At 35.8% G+C, this 24,470-nt stretch overlaps 2 protein-coding genes across 3 annotated transcripts; one reads left to right on the forward strand and one right to left on the reverse strand.

Moving 5' to 3' along the window:
* On the reverse strand, positions 1 to 11,877 carry chmp2bb (charged multivesicular body protein 2Bb). Its single transcript, XM_058790018.1, has 6 exons — positions 11,712 to 11,877; positions 11,162 to 11,253; positions 9,793 to 9,987; positions 8,951 to 9,053; positions 3,314 to 3,420; positions 1 to 1,288 (listed from the first exon to the last, which is right to left on the reverse strand). The coding sequence occupies exons 1-6, from the start codon at positions 11,743 to 11,745 to the stop codon at positions 1,175 to 1,177; spliced, it is 645 nt and encodes a 214-aa protein (XP_058646001.1). The 5' UTR covers positions 11,746 to 11,877; the 3' UTR covers positions 1 to 1,174.
* A 1,161-nt stretch (positions 11,878 to 13,038) lies between these two features.
* On the forward strand, positions 13,039 to 24,219 carry creb1a (cAMP responsive element binding protein 1a). Of its 2 annotated transcripts, none has more exons than XM_058786865.1 (8): positions 13,039 to 13,269; positions 14,629 to 14,727; positions 14,902 to 15,048; positions 15,283 to 15,383; positions 16,763 to 16,902; positions 17,028 to 17,207; positions 17,417 to 17,567; positions 22,840 to 24,219. In XM_058786865.1, exons 2-8 carry the CDS (start codon positions 14,638 to 14,640, stop codon positions 22,982 to 22,984), a joined length of 954 nt encoding a protein of 317 aa, XP_058642848.1. In that variant the 5' UTR covers positions 13,039 to 13,269; positions 14,629 to 14,637; the 3' UTR covers positions 22,985 to 24,219. The 2 variants fall into 2 exon arrangements, with proteins under 2 accessions (XP_058642848.1, XP_058642837.1); XM_058786854.1 differs by having other exon boundaries at positions 13,047 to 13,269; positions 17,414 to 17,567; positions 22,840 to 24,217.
* The last annotated feature ends 251 nt before the right edge of the window (positions 24,220 to 24,470 follow it).

A 24,470-nucleotide genomic window follows, 5' to 3' on the forward strand; every position in this document is an offset into this window, starting at 1 on the left:
TATCATTAAAAATTTTATTTATGGTTAATGGGGTATACAATCCCCTTATATCTGAACAATACTTGTCAGTGAACAAATTCTAAAAAGGAAAATCATCACCCATATTCCAAAACTCACACTGTGGATTAAGCAATAAATGATCAACTTTCCATGCCTACATTATTTACATACTTACTATATATTGCAGTGCATAACCAACATCAGCCTAAATACAACTTCTATGAATAATTCCAAAGATCAAGCTCAGAATGCCGCTTTCTCTGCCATTTACAATAACAACCCTTACTTTGGTCACAACTGACAATTAACAGGAACCTTACGAGCATCTCTGAAGTCTTGATCAATGCACTTACACAGCCTCAAGAGAAAAACCACACACACTGTCAACCCAAGACCTCAGGCACATGAGAAATGAAGGAGAGCAACCTTCTTCAAATAATGGGCTCAACCGGAGCACACTTCTCACGGTTTGGCATCGCCCCTGAAAAGCAGATGAACAAAAATATGCACACTCAAAATATCCAAAATGAACCTAGAAGACAAACCAAATCATTTCCTATTCATAAATGGAGCGAAGGTGAAAACAGGAAACTAAAGGTGTGACTCACACAAGTGTTTTATCATGCGCCGGGAGAACAGCAAGGTACCGTGAGGACAAGACAAAACACGGCAAGACTAAAGACGCAGCCCTGTCACTTCTTATGTTTACAGAGGTAGAGTTCTCCTGCCAAACTTGTTTACACCAATGTGATTTTCTGAGTTATGGATCAAAGAGACAGAAGTCGTAGATTTCAGGGGAACGCATCCGCCTTAGTCTGGAAGGCATTGTATGCATTCATTTACGACGTGTATCCAAATGTTTTATTGTTATTTTCATCCTTCTAAAGCCAGATGAAACAGTGATTCACCTGAAAGAGTCCTAATCAACCTCGATGGTCATCTCTCATGGCCATAAATAAATAATAAAAAAAGAAAAATTGCATTTGCCATCTGTGGCATGTTATCCCAGAGTAGGCAGGTCCGTGACTGTGAATGTAAGCTTTTGGACTGTCCATTTATCAGCATCTGTGTCTATGTATTTGTATTGGGTATGAATGTATTCTAATGCGTGTTTGTGTGTTGCTGTCGCCTCCTGTTGCCAGGCAGTAATCAGGTGTTTGTGTGTGTGTGAGCACTAGTCCACTCCAAGAGCTTTGAGCTGTCTCTCAATCTCCTCATCTGATATCCCATCTGCTTTGGATGTAGCGGCGCTTGGTTGCTTTCGGGCAGCTGAAGGGGCATGAGCCATCTGCAGGGGAAACAAAAAATCCATTACGGATAAAAATGCGAAGTGATGGATAGTGCGTCTGCCATCCAAGACTCAATAGTCATGACACTTCAATGCGTAGGCCGTAGGGTACAGAAAACGTTAATTCTCAATGGATTTAATTCTCTAAAATTAAAAATATAAGAAAGTTTTCACACAGAAATTATGATTAATCAATAAGTTCATTCTTTGATTAAGTGTTGTCTAAAAAGTACCTGAAATGTTAACACAAATGAATGATAGCAGTCTTTTTGCAGTACTGACAATTTGGTTCCTGTCCACAAGCTGCTGCTTTTAAATATTGCGGTGCGTATCAGTTTGAGAGCTCTGTGAAGGTTTCTATTGATGTGTTTAGTCAGAATCCACCGACTATATCCACCAGTGTTTTTGTTCAGCGCAAGCCTACGGAGTTCTGCCTCAGTGATTCTAACAGGAGTTTCTGTATTTAACCCATTCACCACTGGATTAAAAGTTTTATCCATGCTGTGCGGATGAGCAAATGTGTTTTATTTAAAGATTTAGCTGCGTGTGCTCTCAGGCAAGAGTGCAGAGTATAAAGAAACATTTGCAAAGAGTGACAAATAGCTGTACGACATTGTGCAGAATACCCTTATATGGAGATAGGGGCTGGTTTTATGCAAAATAAGAGGCACGAACAAATTTATGCACGTATACACCATGCAAAGTTTACATGAAAAACTTGACTTAAACATTTACATAAACAACACTTGTATGCAGATAGTACTTAATGAAATGTACTGTTGTGTGGTATATTTTTCTGCTGACATTGGTGGATGGGGATTTTATAGTTACATGAATATTATGGCTGCATGATATACAAACTTGTTGGATAATTTGATGGCCATATTTGATGTGATATAAGATTAGTGGGTCAAATCTATTTGAATTATATTAAAGTTTTTTTTTTTTTTTTGTTCAAGACTGACATCTCTTGTTCTTTCCAGTCAAAGAAAATAAACCTCAAAAGCAACAGCAAATCTTGTACTGAAGTGAAGTTCTGAAAAAAAGCATTATCCGGGATTACTGTAAATCAAATGCAAAATCTAAATGAAGGTTTAAACATAGGCTTATTTATTTACATTATGGGGAGATTGGAGCTCTGACTCCATTTTCAACATGATCTTTTCTCATATTGCTTCTTTAAATATAGTTATACATCAATCTGAAAAAGCAGGCCTTCTGAACAAAGTGCAAGCTTAATTAGATCAAAACTTGAACCACTGGAGTGCTGCTTTGGTGCTGTTTGGGAAGAGGGTTAGAGCTAACAATGCATGCAGACTTTTTTTTTTTTTTTTTTCAACAGTTTTCGTGCTCAGACAGACTAAAGAGGTTTGACGTATTTTTACATATAGCCACTGTGGTCTACAGGTTTTGTAACCACTTCTGATTAGGCATGGTCAACACATTTAAAGCCAAAAACACTCCCACACAGCCGAGGTACTTCCTCCTTTTGGCCTTATTTGAATGCAAAAACACTTGTATCACTTGGATCAGTTGTAGGTTCTCTGCTTCACACTGTATCACTGCTGCATAGTTGTCACATACACTCTCAGAAATAAAGGTACAAAAGCTGTCACTGGGGCGGTACCTTTTCAAAAGGTACACTTTTGTACCCATTAGGTTCTATTATGTACACTTTAAGTACTAATATGCACCTTTAAGGTACCAAAATGGACTCTTTAGGTACAGACATGTACCTTTTGAAAAGGTACCGCCCCAGTGACAGCTATTGTACCTTTATTTCTGAGAGTGTATGATACACATACGCATAATCATATGCCAAGTATTTTCTCTGCATCTCCTTAAAGTCTATGGATTAATGCATTGAAATCATATTGCAATGCATTTTTTTCATTCAATATACTGTGCAGCCTTAATGGACACAAATGGATTTCAACACTAATGCACTATAGTAATAAGTATGTTTATTGAATATGGTGCCTCAACATGGTTTGATTGATGCCCATATAATCTTTCAGTTCTTACCTTTCCTGAGATCTCAATTCCAATTTCATCCAACACCTGATTCACAATGTCCTGAGATTCTTCCTCATCACCAGAATCCTCAAAGATCTCATCCAGGGTGTCATTCACTGTAAGCAGACAGAAACATAGGGAAAAAAAGGTCTAAAAAAACATGCATTACAATCAGATTTCCCATTAAACAATGGGAAGTTATAAAACAGTGTACACATCCAACTCAAGTTGGCTACAGGTGCAGAAAACAATGTAAGAAAGGTGCGCCTGAACTCAATGTTAAAAAGCTACGATTTGCATTATGCTGCTGCACAAAAGTTTATTATTATTATTAATTGGGGTTTTTTTTGCATTCACGAGAGTGACTTATGCTCACTAAGGCTGCATTTATACAGTGAAATATTATTATTATTTTAAAATAACTGTTTTCTGTGTGAATATGTTTTAAAATGTAATTTATTCCTAGAAGTCCAGGTGATGTGTACAAAATTTGAGGTGATGTGTTCACTTTTTCATAAAAGCATGAAACTTGGTACAATTGTACAGGCAACCATTTTACTTTCCGCCATAACCAAATTATGTATTTTGTGTCATATCTCCTCAACCAAACATGAGAACACAGAAAAGGTGTTGTCTATCCCAATGTTTTGATAGTCAAGGATTATGACAATGATACCATAACAAACTGTTCATGTGAAGAGTTAATGGTGAACTGCAGCCATATTGCGCCTGAACGCCCACCACACACCAGCTTATATGGGTGTAACGGTACACAAATATGACAGTTCGGTACGTACCTCGGTTTTAACGTCACGGTTCAGTATGATTACGGTACAGCAGGGGGGAAAACAAAACTTTTTTTTTTTTTTTTTTAAATAGTGGTTTACTGAACAAGTTGTTCTTCTTAAAAAACATTCAGTTATAGTTTTAATTTTTTTAGTGATAAAAACTACAGCACCTCAGCTTATGCTTAAACCTATAGGGAGCCCTTTTACATTGTAAGGTTAAAATATAGGCCTAACAACTTAACACAAACTTAAATTTAATTACTATTTATTTTTAAATAGTTGATCAACACTCAACTTAAAAATTGTATGCAACCATGTAAATTGCACATAATGCAGTTTTTAAATGAACATAAATAGTAAAAGTTCTAGGCTATTTGTTAAAATATATTCAATTACACACTGGCTGTCATGGCATGTTTCATGACAGATTAATTTAAACATTAAATAATTAAGACTAACAGGTTTAGTAAAATATAATGAATATATGGTGTAATATTTGGCAAAACGCTCCTCTCTAGACTGCATTTCTCTAGTGAACTAACGAGCTGTGGACACTGAGGACTTGCTGAGGTAAAGTAAATGCTACATGACATTTTATTTCCATGCTGTTTTGTTGACGTCTTTCCGTGATTGAGCAATTACATGAGGCATGAGATGTTCAGTAATGTTGCATTAAAACTAGTAGTACAGAAGAAGGAATGATCGCGCTCTGCTCTGCCGTTTGCGGCACGTCACGGCTCAGAATGCCGTGACTCATAATTTAGAATGCAGCGGCACGACTGGTCTTCCACGAGCCCAAAAGGGCCCACTTCACACCTCTCTTTATCTCCCTGCACTGGCTACCGGTTGCGGCTTGCATCAAGTTCAAGACATTGATGTTTGTGTACAGAACAGCCACAGGCTCAGCACCCTCCTACTTCCTCCTCACTCTTACGAATCTTCATCCCCTCCAGAAGCCTGAGATTTGCAAGTAAGCGATGCCTCGTGGTAACATCAAAGAGAGGCATTTTCATTCACCTTTCCTGGCTGGTGAAATGATCTTCCCACAATCGCAGTAATTCAGAACGCCCGACACGTTATCTGACAGCAACATTAATTTAATCCCAAACCCGACCCATTTGACATAAAAACTGATAATATTCTTGAAAACAATCTTTTCATGCATTTTTGAATAAAATATTGGTTAATTATCAAAGAAAGAAAAAATTAATAGCCATAATATGGACTATTGTAAATGCTGATGCTCACATACTGTGATTTCCTTATCACATTGCTGATCTCACCATTAACTCTTCACATGAACAGTTTATGTTTTTGTATATGGTATCATTGTAATCCATGCTCATCAAAACATAGGTGTAGACATCATCTTTTCTGTGTTATGTTTTTTTTGTTCAGGAGATATGACACAAAATACATAATTTGGTTATGGTGGAAAGTAAAATGGCTACCATTTCAACCATGGGGGTGTTTTTGCGATGGCTCCATTTCTGAAAATGTTTAGGGCCACAAACTATACAAGTGTACCAAGTTTCATGCTTTTATGAAAAAGTGAACATTATTTTCACATATCACCTGGACTATAGGAATATTCTTATTATTAGTGGTCGACCGATTCATCGGTTTTGCCGATTAATCGGCACCGATAGTTGATTGCCGCAACTATCGGTTATCGGCAAAAATCCATGCCGATAGTTTCCGGTTTGCAACCGTTGCTGGAGTGGCTGAGAAGGGTCAGTTGGCATTATACAGTACGAGAGCGGCCTCTAGAGATGGAAATCACTGACAGCACGTGTTGTTTATTTTGACACGTGACACTGCGCGCTGCACAGAGCGGGAAACTCCAGACTCGCATTTAAAATACAGCCGACAGAAAATCCAGAACGCCATTCACATAGTTTTCTATTAAATTACATTATATTTGTCCCAAATCGTTGTGAATGTACATAATGACTTCACTCTAGGCTATAAATTATGTATTCTGCATTTTTCAGCAAAACGTTTATCTTTCTGTGGCTCTAATAAAGTCTGTATGCTTCATATAGAGAGCTGTAATACAGATCACGCGTTCTCTTTCCGCTTGCTCTGTTTTTTTAAACACCGAACTTCAAACTCATTTATGCCACATTGTTCATTTTTGAAGCAAACTTATGTCCGTTTGGTGATTAAATAAATTGTTTTAGACCGCCACTTGAATTGAACGCAAAGCGTCTGGTGGGTGTGTGGGTGTGTGTGTGTGTGTGTGTGATATCTCGGAGTTCTCCTAGACGCAGCGCTGTGCTTTTGCCCGGTGTGTGACTAACTCTTTTTTTTTTTTGATTAGATAATCATCAAGTGTTAAAAAATAGAAGCAAACAAAGTGTGTGAGTACACATACAATATCCATATGCGTGTCATTTTAATGCTATGGCCTTGTGTAGAGATTTAAAAATGGCCATCTTTAAGCATGACTGTTGAAATTAAATGGTAACACTTAGCAATAAGAGTCCATTCGTAGCATTAATGAAAATTGGAGAAGTATCGTTCCATGTTGGAGTGTGTTCATTTCAACATTCACTATTAGCTACTAATAGGCTACATTTTTAAATTTTAAAGTTTCTTCTTTTAACATTAGCAAACTATGAAATAACTTTAATGATCAATATAGTAAATAATATTAATATTTTTATTCATTTACAAAGTATGGTTCAGTACTTTAAAAAAAAAAAAAAAAAAAAAGTAAAGCACTAGCTTTCTTTCAGTAACCATTTTTGAAAACTATCGGTTGATTAATCGGTATCGACCAGTGTGGTCCAACCTAGCTATCGGTAAAATCCACTATCGGTCGACCTCTACTTATTATTCCTGTGATGGTAAAGTGACATTTTCAGCAGCCATTAGCAGTCTTCAGTGTCACATGACCCTTCAGAACACACATGAAAAAATACTATAGTGTTTTGAACCATACCATAGTAAAGTACTTGAATTAATTTGTTGTGGTAATTCTATAGCTGCTGTGGTAATATAACAACTATAGTAATATAAACAAATTACTTTACCCAATACTGTACTAAGTTTTCTACAACTATAGGGTATATCATATTACAATACACTACAGTTTACTGTAGTAAAAAACTGTTGTATACTTCAGTTATTACAGTTTATCAGTTCGCAATAGTTAATACTACAGTATGACTTAGCATTCATTAACAAAGTGTTGTAAATACTATATATACAGTATAATACACTTTACTATAGTATGGTTCAAAAACACTATAGTATTTACTATAAAATACTATAGTATTTTTTTATGTGAGAAATCATCGTATTATATGCTAATTTACAGCTTAAGAAACATTTCTAATTAGGGATGCACCGATACCGATACTGAGATTCTGTACTCGTAGGCTACTCGTTAAAATGCCCCAATACCACACAGCGTGTGAACAGTGCCGTATCCAGACTAAGAAGCACTGACAACAGAACAACAGAGTAGAATGGAGTTATTAAATATTAAGGATGTCTAGGAGGTATATGTATGCAATTAAAATAATTTTAAACATTCAATATTCATGCCTGTATATCTGATGGTCTGGAGCTGAGAAGCAAAGCACACAGAGTGGATTGAGTGCATGGCGGTGCAGATGCGTGAGCTTTTTGAGCAAGTATCCCTTTCTGACAGACATCACTGGAAAGTTTGTAGTTCGGTCAGATATGTCAAAAACGAGTGAGTAAACCAATGCACAAGTTACTTAATGGTAAGGAATGAGAGAGAGAGAGAGAGAGAGAGAGAGAGACACAAAGAGAGACAGAGAGAGCACACTACTGTTGCGTGATCATTATTGCTTTTCTCTTTAGCACACCCATCATTTGTATTTAAAATTAAATCGTAAATATAAAACTAAATTTATAGGGGCATTCACTATAAACAACATTTATTTAGTACGTCAAGCATGCACAACTTTATGGCGAAAGTGAAACATGCTAAACATTCAAATGTGTGCATGCGTTGCACATGTTTCACTTGCTTCATGAGTGTTCTACATTATATGAGTCGCAGCACGCTTCAGATGAAAACAAACATTTCTGAAAACTTATATTTCTGAAAATATGCTCATCACAGTTACAAGGTTTATATATAAGGAGTATTTCCCTGCAGTATTACAGCAAAACATCTTGTGATTACAATACTGAGCCGCTGCAATGGACTAATGTGCTATTAAACTAAAGATGTAGTACCATAGAGTGAAAAAAAAAAAAAAAGAAGTAAACTAAAACTAAAAAATAATCAGTGTGAAAATTACTGAAGGAAACATCTATTTGCTAAATTAACTAAGCCAACAAACATTATACATATTCTTTTGGTTTCTGTACCCAATACGTTTAAAAATTACAAATGCAATGAAAATACAGGTATCATATCAGTACTCGGTATCGGTAAAAGTATATAAAATAAAAGTATCAGTACTTGCCTATTCTGTAAAAAGTGGTATCGGTGCATCCCTATTTCTAATTATTACCAATTTTGAAATCAATTTTTGCTGCTTAATATTTTTGTGGAAGCGTGATACATTTTCCCCCAGAATTCTTCTATGAGTAGAAAGTTCAAAAGAACAGGATTTGTTTGAAATGTAAATCTTTTGTAACATAAATCTATTCATTTTTTTCTTTCCTTTTCATTTTCATTCTCAATACTCATTTCTTTAGGAAACAACAAGCTATTGATCATTGGAGTCATTTTGGTAAAAAAATAAAAAATAAAGAAAGAAATAAAAATGGTTGCCCAATACACTTCCTTGCTTCTTATGACATTATTTTATAAAAGCCACTAACAAAGTTACCCACAATAACAATAAATAAATAAATTAAAACATCTTACTCATCTCTTCTGTCATGTCCATCTTTGCTGTCTCTTTCTGGAAGTTCTGCAGGGTCTGCATTGTCTTCTTCGGATCCATCTTTTTGTTGACAGCTTGCATTGTCTGTAGGTTGTTTTGAGAAAGGCAGAGACACAAACAAATGAGTCATTGTTTGATTCATGTCCATTTTAGAATTATGCGCTTTAGGTTACTTATGCAAAGAATAATGGCTGTGTATTGACGTGCCACTGCACTGTGCCACATATGCATTTATAGACCAACATATACGCTCAAATTAGTACAAATTCTAATAAAACCAAAACCACACAGGTCGTAACATACATAATTAATAGAGCTGCTAAGTTGCGCACAATGTCAATTTGCAGCCCTAGCTGGATACAAACTAGCATTTTCGAGCTATGACTTCCCTTGGGAATTTATAATGGGATTTGTGAAAAGTGGTTTTCCATTTATGAGTAAGGTTAAGAATACTTTAAGATCCTTTCACATTAAAGAGAATTTCACAAACAAAATAGGAAAGTTGCTTCCGGTAATGTTTACCACAGTCCTTAATTTACTCATAAATCCAAAACCATAACTCAAAAAACCCATTAGAGATTCCAGAGGGAAACCATAGCTTGAAAATGCTAATTCTCCTTGGTTTTTAGGACTATAAAATGAACAGCCCTATTTACTTAAATGTGAAATCACAGCAGTTTCACACAATTTTCAACCTAACTTAAAAGTTAAGCTTTAAATCACTGTCAGGATTGCCTAAAATGAACTGAGCTACAATTCATGGGGCTTGGGACAAACCTTTATGAACGTTTAAAACGAGTTTAAAAAGACAGAAGGGTCTTACTTTGGTGGTTGTGGCCATGGCACCAGCCATCTTCATCTGAGAGTTCATTAGCTTGGTTTGCGTTGACATGGAGGTGACCTTAGAGCTGACGGCATATGTACGCGTTTTCTGTTTCCTCACTTGAACAAGTTGCTTGGCTAAAACTTTACAGGCGTCTCTGTTCCCCGTCTTTGCCATTTTCTTGATTTCCATCTCCTGCGATAAAGAAAGTGAATAGTAGGAAACAATTAGGGATGGACCTACTGGACCTATTATAATTACACAGTAATCCAGAATGAGAATTATTGGTGAGAGCAGAAGAAGATTGTTTTATTTGTAGAATATTTTTATTAGATAAAATGCAGTTCAAAGTGCTAGTGTATGTGAGATGATTTCAATGTGATTTTTAAGTAATTCTATGTGATTTTGTTTTTGCAGAAAAAACAAACAAATTATACCATAAAAATGCTACAGTAAGAAGAAGAGGAAGAAAAACCCGGTTGGTTTGGTTAACTAAGTTACCTTGCCAAATATAGTGAACTGCAAATGGATTAACGTCACATTACATTTAATTTTACTGCAAAAACAAACAAAAAAAACCTGTTACATTTATTTATTCATATTATTATTATATATGAATAACTTTAATTATTCATATTTTGTTATCAGCAATGCACATTAGGGTGATTTTTGTTTAATTTTCTGTTATTTAGTTCATGTTTATTGCATTGTTTTAGTGTCTATATATGAGTATTGGCCTTGTTTTAAGGACAGGCCACTTACGATGAACATCAGTCATCATATGGCTTCATAATTTACCTTTATAATAACCTGTATATTTATGATGTTTATCAGTACATTTAAAGGTAAAAAGCAGATTTGGGTTGTTCAAGTATCTTAATTAATTAATGAAATCTATTTATAATTTAATTAAATTAATTAAATCTCTTAATAAATATATGGTTGTAAAATATAGAGTCACCAATATGTCATTCCGTAACACACTGTCACAGTATTTTATAAACTTGAATTCCTGGCAACCTCATCTGCCGCTTTTTAGCCTACAATTTCCAGGATATTTTAACAGTGTACAATGATAGTTGCGTTTACACTGGTATGAGTGTATGAATGGTATGAAGGGTGGCGGCTATAAGAAAAGTATAAAAAAAGTTTCCACCAGCAGCTTCTGAAAGACACACCGTCACAATGGCACATACGGGCCTTATCCAAACTCCAGACAGAATTAGGAGCTGTTAGTCATAATCTATTGACACACTAAGGCCTTCTGTGACATTAATGACATAACCTCGTGATCTCACACAGCTCAGTGGCGAGAAAGGGGAACATTTGGCATCATATTCACGTCACATTGATGGGTGGGGATTCTCACCAGCTGTTTTTCCTGTCTTTCCAGTGCTGTCCGGTCTCTTGCAATCTGTCTCTGCGTTCCCCGCAACTCTTTGTTCTGTTCTTTAATAACATCTGTATTATGAGAGGAGATATAGTTATCTATCATCATTTAAATGATCAATGCTGAAATGTCTGAGTCGGATAACAAATTAATGTATGGGGCTAACTACTTCAATAATAAGTCATTTTAGACCATTTAAAGTTACAGGAATGGCCCAGTGATTTTACAAACTTAGACCATCTTAGACCCGATATGTTTAAGTACTAGCTGTTAGTTTCAAGTTAAGATCAAGAAAATTCAAAATGTTTTCGTTTGCAGTTGTCCGAACACACATTCCAGAATAAAGGACACGTCTGTGTTAGTTACCACAAACATCTCGAGTGCCCAAAAATATTTCTTTAGAGATTTTATGTATTAAACAAATGAACAGTGTTTGTATGAACGAAACCAGTCGATGATTGACGTGAGAGTGTTGCTGGGCGGTTTTGACCAAACAAACAAGCCTTCAGAGCAGCAGCAAGAAACTTACCATCTACGGTCTTTTTCTTGAATAACGACGCCATAACTGCAGCAAACTTCGTCGACCACGAAAGTAATGGAAAGTAAGTATATCACAATGACTAAAACCAAGTGTGAGCCGCCTATCAAAATATCATGACTATTTCCTGGTTCATGGCAAGTAGGCGGTAAACTTGTCTTCTTCTGCAGTGATTACTTCATTTTGATTGGTGAACATTGCCGTGACGTTGCACTTAAGTTATCCAATCGTAGCATTCATGTTGACAAGATCCGCCCATAGCTATTGCGAAACAGAGGTCTCTATGCTCACAAACTACATACGGATTTGGATTTCCCCTTTGCCTTAAAACATAACATGGTCCTCCAGTACGGGTGTTTTCAAATTGGGGCCCGTTGATCCCCAGGGGTCACAAGGAAGTGGTGGGGGTTCGTGTAGATGTTTAGAAAAAACAAAACAGAAAATATAAAATGTAAGAAGAATTAAGTAATAAAACTAAGATAAAAATAAATCAATCGATTAAAATGAATAACTAAAAACATTTTTAAATAAATAAACAAATATGAAACTAACATAATAAAAATTTATAAATTAATTATATTAAAATTAAATACTAAAAATAAATAAAATACATATTTGATAAAGTAAAAATAATAATTTATACTACATTTATAACAGTGCAGTATGATAGCGAAATATATAGTATGTAACTTAATATTTTCAAACAATTTATTTGGCATCATTTAATAGTGTACATGAAAATATACAGTTGCATTTTAACATGTGTTAGCGCCTGTGGTACTTTTGTTGGTCTGTATTTTTCACATTAATCTTGCAATGCCATATATTCGTGTTGTGTAAATACATTTATACTATATAAATGCAAACATTTCACTCCTCTAATAACGTCAGAAAATAATTTTATATCATTGTATTATTTATTACATACATGTATTATTTGTTTATTTATTTATTAAGTTAAAATTTGATTTGTTTGATTCAAATAAATAAAGTAATAATGATTTATATTATATTTATAACAGTGCAGTGAGTAGAAAAAAAATTATAGTATGTATAAATCTTTTTAAAACAATATTTTACATATTTTAATATTGCACATTAAAATATACAGCTGCATTTTAACTTATAGAATGGGGGCCCCTCACACGAGGATGATCATATTTGGGGGTCCGTTACATTTAAAAGATCGAAAACCCCGGCTCTGGTACATTTGAACAGATGCATTCATATATATTACGAGGAAAGGCAGCCAATCACAGCGCAGAGATTTGGCGCATGCTCGCGCGGGTAGAGGCGGAGCGAGAGCTCGTGTGAATCCGTCTCCGCTCGGCAGCTGTTCGTCTATCGTCGTGCTCAGTTCGGCATGTTCCGCCTACACCTCGGATCCTGTCGATCGTGAATTAGGGCTGTATCTCGTCCCCCTCTCGTTCTCTGTGTTGTTGTCCTCGGTGACGCGACGGAGGTGTAGCCTGACGCGGTCTCTTACGTGTCGGACTAAATAAAAGTGGAGCTCCGGAGGCCTGGGAGTGACGAGGCGAGTCTGTGTCGGGTAAGAAGAGACGCATTCGTGGGGGAAAAAGATAATGCACTTGCCGTTTAGTGGACGTGTCGCAATGCTCGATCCGTCTGTAACAAAGAGATCATGGCGGCGGTGGGCATGTTTCTCAACAGCTCAGACTTGCTTGCAGACAATGAGTCAGTCAGGCAGTCGACTGAGGAAAGCGCGACGGTTCTGCAAAATACATGCGTTTATGGAAAGGATAGGAGATGCGTAGAGTTATGAATGCGATCGCCCGTCCATGGCACCATTTGATGGAAATACAGCTCATGAAATGCTTCTTTTTTTTTTTTACTTGGCTCCAGCATTGCTTTATGGAGCAGTCGAAGCTGTCCGTTACATTAAAGATCTTTACTGCTTTCTCGCGCATGTAGAGGTTTTTCTGTACCACTAAAACTCTGTAATCAATTGTGGTTTTAATTGGTAATAAAATCAGAGAGAAATTCGTTGCTCTTGAGTATTATTTTCTTCAAATTACACCATAAAACTGACCGATTTTGTGTTGCATACTTGCTTCATTCAAACTGGAACGCTATTTTACAAGTCGAAACACGCCTGAAAATGCAAGCACTCGTGTTTGTTTTGCTTTACCTAAAACAAAAAAGCCATAAATAGGCATTTAAAAATAAAAAAATAAGTAGTTTTGATGGCACCCTATTTGTGTGTGTGTTGGTTGTTTTTTTTAACTACGTCCATATAAAACCTTAAAAAAACAAAGCTAAAATCTGACTGACAGCTGTATACGGAAGTAAAAAAGGCGGCAAATGGAGTCACCATAGTTTGTTGAGCACGATGCTTCATATGTCAGTTCTAAAATTATTACTCATTACAAAACAGACATAGGTCCATCAAAATGAATTTCGTTAACAGAAATTAAGCATATCTCATACATGTGTTACTAGCTACGTTTTTTGCTATTCCTGTTGCAATCTGTATCTTTCACATTCATTTTGCAATGCCATATATTCTTGTCTTGCAAATACATTTAGACTATATAAATGCAAACATTTCACTCCCCTAATAATGTCAAAAAATGAATTTTATATCGTATATTGCATTGCTTTATGTATTATATACATGAATAATTTAAGTATTAATTTATTAATTTGAAATGTAATGCCTATAAATACATAAATGCTTTATAGAACAACCCTTCAGGCTACACAATTGAATACTCAGAATGAAACTACGACAAACCCAATGTGTGGGCAGGGTGTTTTTGTGGTCACACCGTTTCAGATACCATTTCCCTTGTCAGGAGACATCGGTGACCTACTCTGTATGTTCATAGTATATTTATAGTATCCTGTATATCTGTCAAAGTAAAAGATTTTTAAATTAAATCTCCAGGCAATCTAAATGACCATGGAGGCAGGAGCAGATGTCCAGCAGGGCGGCGACACTGCAGTCTCAGAGACAGACGCTCAGCAGATTGCCACTTTGGCACAGGTGAGTTTCTTGGATCGTATGTTTTCAAAGCACATTTGCTAGCACTGCAAGGCTGATTGTAATTGGAAAAGTTACAGTAATTATGCATGTAGTTGTGGGTTGATATTTTAATTCAATCCAGTTCTGGCTTAGTTTAGTCTCAGTGTCTCACCCTGTTATGTCTCCCCCACGCAGGTTTCCATGGCTGCAGCACAGGCATCAGCCTCTGGGCCCACTGTGACCTTAGTTCAGCTGCCCAATGGGCAAACGGTGCAAGTTCACGGTGTCATCCAGGCAGCCCAGCCCTCCGTCATACAATCCCCACAGGTGCAAACTGTACAAGTAAGTCTGACGTGGTGGTTCATTTCTGGGTAAACCGTACAATTGTAAAAAATTTCATTCGTGTCTGTCTTAGCAGACTCCAAATTATATGCAGAATGCACAGAGGATTAAATAACCTTAATTTAATATGTATATTCTTCTGTTCGCTAATCTAGAAGACTTGATAGTTTAGAAATAATACCTGAGGTTTTTTGCTATCAATATTCATGTGTTCTTTTGTTGTCTTCGTATTAGATTTCGACCATTGCTGAGAGTGATGATTCACAGGAGTCAGTGGACAGTGTGACAGATTCCCAGAAAAGAAGAGAGATCCTGTCTAGACGGCCCTCATACAGGTACCTGAATGGATTTGTAGTTTCGGTGCAGTGTTTCCAGTTAATTATGTAGACTCTGGCAGGGAATCACAGTTTCATAATGAACCAAAAATATTTTACTTAACTTCAAAGATCTTGTTGAATGTTGTGTTTTGCATCATTGCTTTGGCAACACATCTGTGAATTGATCTAAAATCAATTTCGCAAAATGTCTTAGTGCACTTGCTAAATCACAAAAGGCTGCAAGCTGTGTTTCAAAGCGAAGCGCGCCACTATATTTATGCGAGCAGCTCACAATAAGGTTTTTACATCATATTACAGCATCTCGGTTCACCTTGAATGCAGCAAGCTTCATCTTTACATGCAGTGCGAGTTTTCACATTGGCATACTTTCCAACATTTTTGTGGACAGATGATTACAGTATTTCACCAGATTTGTAATGAGACGTGTTTGTAAACCTGTTTTCACTGAAACTGCAGTTTTCTGCCAAAATAACAGCTTTGCGGTTTACCTCTTGCGAGTGAAGTAATTAAGACAAAATTTGCACAACTTACACAAATATTTACTCACCCTCAAGTTGTTCCAAACCTTTACGAATTTCTTTTTTCTGTTAAATGCAAAAAAAGATGTTTTTAAGAATGTTGGTAACCAAACAGTTACCAACAGTAGCCATTGACTTATGTAGTATGGACAAAAAATAGCATGGATGTCAATGGCTAACAGAAACCGTTTAGTTAACTTTATAAAAAAAAAAAAAACTTTTTAATATCTTTTACACACAGTTGTAAATGTGAACTAGTGGATTGACAAGAAGCTAATACTAATACACTTCTAAAAATCAAATCAGTTAAGACACTATGGTAAATTTATATTATAATTTAATATTAATATTTGTTTTATATATATTTATAACTATATAACATTTTTCATTTTGTAAAACTTTTTGGGTTTTTTTTGAAAACCTGTATCTGAACTGTAATCATTCCTTACAGTCATTTTACTGTTATCATACACATTGCCTTACCCTGCTCATATGGTATTCATTTTATTTGTGCAGGTCTTGAAAAAGGTCTTTAAAAAGTCTTAAATTTGATTTTAAAAATCCTGCAGATGCCCTGTAAATGCAAAGAGTTTTCACTCTGTTCAGTTTAGTGTCTAAAAAAGGGGTTGGAGTTCTTAATTTTGCATAGCACTCTACATTGATCTATTTTACTAATGTACAAAATCCCCCTATGTGGACAAATGCCACCCCTCTGTTGTGTGGGAAACTGCATTGAATATTATTACTGCAGTTCTTTATGTCCAGATGTCAACATTCCTTATTGAAATCTTAATTGTTCTAATTGTACCTTAGCACAATCCATTGTTCACAAGCTTGATTTGACATTTTGCAACACAGAAAGATCCTGAACGACCTTTCATCCGATGCTCCAGCAGTCCCACGGATAGAAGAAGAGAAATCAGAGGAGGATTCCACTCCAGCCATAACAACCGTTACTATGCCAACACCTATCTACCAGACAAGTAGCGGGCAGTACAGTAAGTTTGTTGTATGTTTTCTAGTACAAATGCACTACTACTTTACAACATTTGGAAAAAGTAGCTTGACACAGTTCAATTTCCCCAAATATACAGTCAACCTCATGCCATTTGTTTCCCCTCAGTTGCTATCACTCAGGGTGGGGCGATCCAGTTAGCCAATAATGGAACAGATGGAGTTCAAGGGCTACAAACCCTGACCATGACGAACGCAGGCGCTCAGCCCGGCACCACCATCCTGCAGTATGCACAGACCAGCGACGGCCAGCAGATACTGGTGCCCAGCAATCAAGTGGTTGTACAAGGTGAGATTTCACCATTTCAGTTCTATACAAGTACATAAACCTTGAATAAAATGACAGAAGATAAAGAGAGATAAATGTACTGGTCTAGTTTCTGACATATAGATTTAAATCTAGGCTAGGCTTAATCTGTATCCAGCAGGCAGCCGCACAATGCATCTAAATGTCTCCTTGTCAAAACATAAATCTGTGCTGCTTGTGTTTTTCAGCAGCCTCAGGAGATGTTCAGGCGTATCAGATCCGCACCACAGCTGCTAGCACCATTGCTCCAGGGGTGGTCATGGCCTCCTCTCCTGCACTGCCCAGCCAAGGAGGAACTGAGGAGGTCACACGCAAGCGGGAGGTTCGGCTAATGAAAAACAGGTACGATAAAAAACACATCTGCACAATTAATGCACATGCTCATTTTGGACTGTAAAGTATGACCCAGGTGAATTGCGTAAATCTGAGAACAATTGCTCTGTATTCAGGTACATTTAAAATAAAAAGCCATATAGTTGAACATTTGAAAGCAAAGAAATATGTATGTGTATAAATATATATATATATATATATATATATATATATATATTTATACAACAGTTCTTTCTGGTTCTTGAATCTGATTGGCTGATAGGTATGCGATATTGGAGTCCAACAGAGCTCCTCGTCCTCTTCACCGTTTGTATCACTCCGCTTGCTGAAGTTGCCGTATTCCTCACAGCGCATGTCACGGCGGACGGCCAAATCCACTATAATTTTTAAAAATAATACTGTTTTGTGTCACGGAATGCAGTTTTAAGAGCTTTTTAGGCGAGAATGTGCTTGCTTGGACTTCAAATATGCGGTTTGTTTATATAAGGTCTATTTCAAAATTTGCTTCGACGTTTTCGGAGACAGGAGATCCATCGGTTCAGTGGCCGTTCAGCGCTCATTACACCTGCAGAGAGTGCCTGACCGCGGCCAGATCTTCTGGAATTTACCGTTGGCTCTGATGTCTCTATAGTGGTTAAACGAGATATAATTCATGTTGGGTAAATCTAACGGCCAGTCTTTGGTCTCATTAAACTATTATTTGTTCCAGAGCAAATAGTTTTGGCAAAATATTATCATGTTTATTCAATGTCGCGCTGTCTTTGTGTGGTTGGCGGAATTGCCTAGCAACTTTTAGGATGGCTATTGTTGTTGTTGTTTATTACAGTAAATATGATTATTCAATAAATAATATTTTATATTAATAATAGTGTTTAGTACCGAGACATGGTGCGTGTTCGTGATTGTCGTTTTAGTTACATTGTTCCGCCATTAGATGGCGACAAGCAGCGTATAAAAGGTTGATTAAAAACAGCTCAAGAGACTGTTTCTGTGAACAGAAGTTATTTTTACTTTCAACCGCTAACAAATGAGCAGTGCTGTTATCACAAATCACTTCATTGTTGTTTCTAATTTATTTATACACTTGTGCCGTCAAACTGTTGTATAAACACAATCACACGAGTAGAAGTGCGATATGGCTGTATATCGCATGGCTGTGATTACCTACGCGCGAATCACAGCCGTGCGATAAACAGCCATATTGCACTTCTACTCGTGTGATATTGCTCATATATATATATATGAATAGTTCAGATGCAAAAGCCTCTAAGTGCCATCTGAAATTTTCATCTAAAATGAGCATTTTTATCAGGCTCCTATGTTTAGGTTCTGTAATTTTACTCTAATGACAGTATCTGTCCTTTTCTATGCAATTAAAGTGAAATAACTGAACATAAATATATGAGCCTGATAAAAATGCTCATTTTAGATGAAAATTTCAGATGGCATTTAGAGGTTTTTGCATCTGAACTCTTCATATATATATATATATATATATATATATATATATATATATATATATATATATATATATATATATATATATATATATTTATAATATTAGGGCTGTCAATCGATTAATTTTTTTTCTTTTTCTTTTTTTTAAATCGCGATTAATCACATGATTGTCATGAGTTAACTTGTGATTAATCGCAACTTAATCGCACATTTTTATTTGTTCTAAATGTACCTTAAATTAATACTTTTCAAGTTTTTAATACTCTAATCAACACTGGCATGGACAAATATGGACCCATTAAGACTAGGCTACATAACCAGCTCTCCTTTCCAAGATGTTAACAGTTAATCTGCACAAAAATCCTGATAATCGAGCCGTCGTCTGATAAAATCAAATACACATAAGATAATGGCAATAGCTGTGCTGTGATTTCGGCTATACTTGCATGTAAAATTAGAGAAGCAACATAATACCTGTGTTTAACTGAAAGTGCTGCTCCTCTCTGCCAGTCGATAAACAGAGCAGACACAGAGTGAGAGGTGTGTGCGCGCTCTGGGATAGCAAGACCTCGCGTTTGCGCAGCAGTACCAGCGAGTCTCAGGAACTAGCCTAAATGAGGTTTGGGCAAACCCTAAAGATTTGTCACTAGGCACTTTTTTGAAGAGGGGGAAAAAATTTGTGCAAATTCGCTAAGTTGGCAACACTGTGCCTCTCCATTTCTCCAACTACGGGCTGGGCCACGGGTCAAACAGAAAATGCCCACTGTGTTAATCGTGCATTAATAAAATTAGTGCCGTTAAAATTAATTTGCATTAACGCGTTAACTTTGACAGCACTAATATATATATATATATATATATATATATACACGCATATGCATATATTAGGGATGCTTCGATCGATCAGCCGGAAATCGGTTTTGGCCAATAATCACATTTTATGACTCGATCGATACTCACTACACTACATTCTCTCGAACCGATCACAATTTGATGATGTCAACGCGTGAGGATGTACATGATGCGTAAGGACATAAATGATTTGGCACCGCAGTCCTGTCATTCCCGGTGTGGAAATGCTATGACGTTTCAAGAAACAATTAAAAATTCGCTATTTGTCGTGTATGTTTTGGCATCACTGCACACATCTGTGGCGCGGCCGCTCTAGTCAATGCCTGTGTTTATACCAGCCAGCCGCGGCATGTTTCTGAAGCGGCTCTCCGCTCTGCTTGGCTAAAAATAGTCTTTTGTGAGTTGTCACAGCGTGGAGGACGGAACAAAACCTCATCGGAGCCGTAAGGGGTAACGGTAACATAATACGCTGATCGTGGGCTGCTTTTAAATGAACATTTATTTATTTCTTCTTTGGCCATATTAACCTACTCAATAGCATTAACACAGGCTTTACTCCTTTCAAACTTTATCTGGAATATCACCGTTTCTGTCACTGCAACTTCCCGATCAGGCGAACACACACACACACACACACAAATGAAATCGTCTGCCTGATGAAAATTAAATGTCATCTGCCTGATGTAATTTAAAAAAAAAATTAGTTAATATTTGCATAATTTATGATTTATTTTATCCACCCGCAAATAATCAGAATGCATTTTTCTTTATTACCCGACCCGTGGATTATTCGCAGCGCCCGTGGATATAACCGTCATCGAACTACTCCGTTTCGTTCTTTCACTAGTTTCCTCTTTTTTTCTCTTCGGTCTTATATTGGACAGTATTAAACCTTATGAGTTACATCAGATGTTGAAGTTTAAAAGTTTCTATTTATTTTGTCCTCTCTAACATTGGACAATGTTAAATTAAACCTAATGAGTTGCATCAAACTACTCCAATTAGTTTTTTAGGAGTTTAAATGTTTTTTAGTATTATTATTATTTTAATTAATTAAAAATGTTAATTTTTAATATACAAAAATTAATTTTGTCCTGCTCAGACTTGTATTGGACAATGTTTAAATAAACTGTGTGGGTTGCATCAGACTGCTTCATTTTGTTTGTAGTTATTTTTGTTTTATATTAAGGTATCCTGATATACATAATGTTATGCATAAACCCCATTTTAAAGGCATATGAAGTTAATTTGCAAAAACCGATAAACGGCACTTTAAAAAAAATTATTTTCCACATATAGTGCGATCTGAACCCTAAACACATTTTGTCAAAAAATGCGGTCTTGTCCTCTTTCAAGGCATCGTGAGTTCACGTTTTACTGCAGAAGCCGACTTGTTGTTTGTGAACAGAAGCCGATAAGTCCATTATTCGCTGTATTCAGGTCAGGTGACAAGGCTACTTTCACTTTGAAAAGACGTGCTAGCTGAGAGTTTCATCAAAACTGACTAAAAGTGATCGAGATTCGAGGATGGATAATTTCGACAAACTTGATGAACCTGTGATATCTTCTCCAGGGCGTAAAAGGAAAATAAAAGCTGAAATCTTTTCACGTAGCCTTGCAAAAGCAGCGCATTACAATGGTGAGGGAAAAGCTCCGTGTATTGCGTGTAATCACATACAGTTAATGATCACAACAACAACGTTTGTCAGGCATCTACATTGTCATCTGAGATTTTTTTTTTTTTTTAACTCTAAAACATGAAATGTGGAGTTATCTGCTTTTGTTATAAAACAAACTTTTAATATATAAAACATCTTGTAAATTACCTGTATTTGTTTAAGTTATTTTTACTTAATCAAAACAACCCAACTGCAATTTGATTGATATTACTTGGAATGCGTAATAAAAATATGTGATTTCTGAAAAAAAAAATAGTTATCGGTTTTTGCAAATGAACTCTTCACATTAAAATGTTCACAATATAAGGAATAATTTTTGTGATTGTTTATATAACATTATTACATATGTTATATAAAGCTTGAAGCATCAGAATTATTTAAAAAAAACTATAAAAAAAAAAAAAAAAACTAGCTACATGTACTGTGCTGGACTAACTGAGACTTGTCATGGCACTTATATACTTGTATACTGCTGCACTCTCGATGGTCTGATTGCTTCTATTGTTCTCATTTGTACGTCGCTTTGGATAAAAGCGTCTGCTAAATGATTAAATGTAAATGTAGAATCGGCATTGGTATCGGCCGATCACCACGAAATCGGTACTCGTATCGGCTGCAAAAATCCTGATTGGAGCATATATATATATATATATATATATATATATATATATATATATATATATATGTGTGTACACCATAAATATTAGTATTATAATAATATTGCATAAGGAAAAACCTTTTTATAATAAAATATTTTACTTATTATTGAAAACATTATTCAGTACAATAATATTATTGCATATTAATAAAATGTATTTTAGTTGTTTAATTTAATCATTTAAATAATAAACTATTATTATTATTATTAATAATAATAATAATAATAATTATTATTATTATTAGCAATATTATTCTTTAATAATATTGAATGCGGGGAAACAAGTTTTCCATCTTTTGTTCTTAGCTGATCCCATGCCTGGATAAAATGCTACAAAAAAATGATGTAAAAATACCCTTTTTTTGTGACATGTTTGCATATTTATATATTAGCTTAAATTTATTCCTTATATGTCATTACAAGAGAATTGTCTTGCAATTTTACTTCAGCTATGACTATATATCACCACTGTTCCGTGTTCTCCCTTAAAACCCTAACCTAGAATCCTTTGATTTTTGTTGCAATTAAAATAACAAAACATTAAAATATGGATTAAATGTTGCATTTTTAGTTTGAGTGACTCATGCGGTGTCCATTGTAATCTCCTGACTGTAATAATATGTTTCCACCACAGGGAGGCAGCACGGGAGTGTCGCAGGAAAAAGAAAGAGTACGTTAAATGTCTGGAAAACAGAGTGGCTGTGCTGGAGAATCAGAACAAAACGCTCATCGAGGAGCTCAAAGCTCTAAAGGACCTTTACTGTCACAAATCTGAATAATGGCCCTCACACATACATCCTGAATGGATCTCTTCTGGTGCCTCAAGAGACAGAGACTCTGAACGTAACACAGGCACCTGCACAGCATCTCTGTCTCTTTTTGTTTCTATTTCTTTTTCTTTTTTAAATATTATCTTATGTAAAAAAAAATCTAGTTATCAGGAATACATCGTAAGTTTGTAAGTGTAAACTTTATTTACTTTTTTCTCTTCAGAAGAAAGAAAAAAATGAATTGCAGGGTACAGTTTTGTTATCAAACATGTTGCCCTACTTAAAAAGCATTGCGAACCATAAAGAGCACCTTTCAGCTGCAACCGTGACAGGGAATGAATGTTTGTGTGGGTTTATCATGGAAACAGCCCAGGGTGCTGCTTCTGAGACCTGCTCCTGTCACTCTGAGGTTCCCTTTTGAAAGACTTTCCCACACTGCACCAGTTGTTGATGGCGCTGCCTGCGAGCATGATTAAACAGGGATGGAGTTTCTCACTTTTGCAGCATGGGTCTTTAATGATTGAGATTAAATCAGCTGTGCCCTCTCCTCTTGTTTTACTGCTTCTATTACTAATACATATATTCATATTTTTGTTCTTATAAAGACACACACACACACACACACACACACACATATATATATATATATATATATATATATATGTGTGTGTGTGTGTGTGTGTGTGTGTGTGTATGTCTCTGTTATGACTTGGATTGGTATAGAGTGCGCCATTGTCCACTTTTTCTTAAGCAGTGTTGCTTTTGTTACAAGATTAAGTGCTATAAGGAAAAGTCACATTTGTTAACAAAAATAGGTGGATGCTTTCAAACACGTTTGAAAAAGTGTTGTTAAAAAGTAAATGAAATATACTATGTGATTTTCAGTGAGCATTTGATAGCCCATAATCAGAAAATCATTTTTTAACTTGCAAGTGTGCTTATATTGTAATATATTGGAATTTCATCTATGCCAGACTACAGGTCATTTTGGTGCCATCTACACTGATCAGAGACTAATTGTGTTGATTCCCTTATAATTTGATTTTGATAAACAAAACTGATCTCTGATCAGTGGAAAAGTTAGTTTGTTTTTGTTTTCTTTTGTTCCACATTTCAAGTGATGAAAATGCTTTTGTTATACTCTTCTGTCTTTTGCCATAACATGTAGCTGTCCACAACTACAATGTAAATGTTATTTTTAATGCGGTTTTTGTTTTGTTTTTTTACGTTTCTGTTTTTTTTTTTTTTGGTGGGGTGGGGGGGGGGGGATTATGTATTGTATTTTTAAAATTTGCTTATGTGTATCCTAAATGAGTTAAAAAGCATTCTGGTGCAGTCTTTCATCAACAATTATATATTTGGCAGCTGTTCATAATCAAATGTGTTGAGGTAGTTTTTATTTTGCATTTAATGTTTGTGAAGATTAAATATCATTATTTAATCTTCGCTTCAGTCCAGGGTTGTTCAGTCCTGTTTCTTGGAGACCTGCAAAGTC

This window comes from Onychostoma macrolepis, chromosome 01 (genome assembly GCF_012432095.1).
Source record: "Onychostoma macrolepis isolate SWU-2019 chromosome 01, ASM1243209v1, whole genome shotgun sequence".
NCBI classification, from domain to species: domain Eukaryota; kingdom Metazoa; phylum Chordata; class Actinopteri; order Cypriniformes; family Cyprinidae; genus Onychostoma; species Onychostoma macrolepis.

What these genes read in the sequence shown, in the direction of transcription:
- chmp2bb (XM_058790018.1), bottom strand. Translation starts at nt 11,745, where the DNA reads ATGGCGTCGTTATTCAAGAAAAAGACCGTAGATG. An exon ending in CAAGAAAAAGACCGTAGATG is followed by an intron (nt 11,254 to 11,711) that starts GTAAGTTTCTTG and finishes CTCATAATACAG; the next exon opens with ATGTTATTAAAGAACAGAAC. An exon ending in CCATGGCCACAACCACCAAA is followed by an intron (nt 9,054 to 9,792) that starts GTAAGACCCTTC and finishes AACAACCTACAG; the next exon opens with ACAATGCAAGCTGTCAACAA.
- creb1a (XM_058786854.1), top strand. Translation starts at nt 14,638, where the DNA reads ATGACCATGGAGGCAGGAGCAGATGTCCAGCAGGGCGGCGACACTGCA. An exon ending in AGATTGCCACTTTGGCACAG is followed by an intron (nt 14,728 to 14,901) that starts GTGAGTTTCTTG and finishes TCCCCCACGCAG; the next exon opens with GTTTCCATGGCTGCAGCACA. An exon ending in GACAAGTAGCGGGCAGTACA is followed by an intron (nt 16,903 to 17,027) that starts GTAAGTTTGTTG and finishes GTTTCCCCTCAG; the next exon opens with TTGCTATCACTCAGGGTGGG.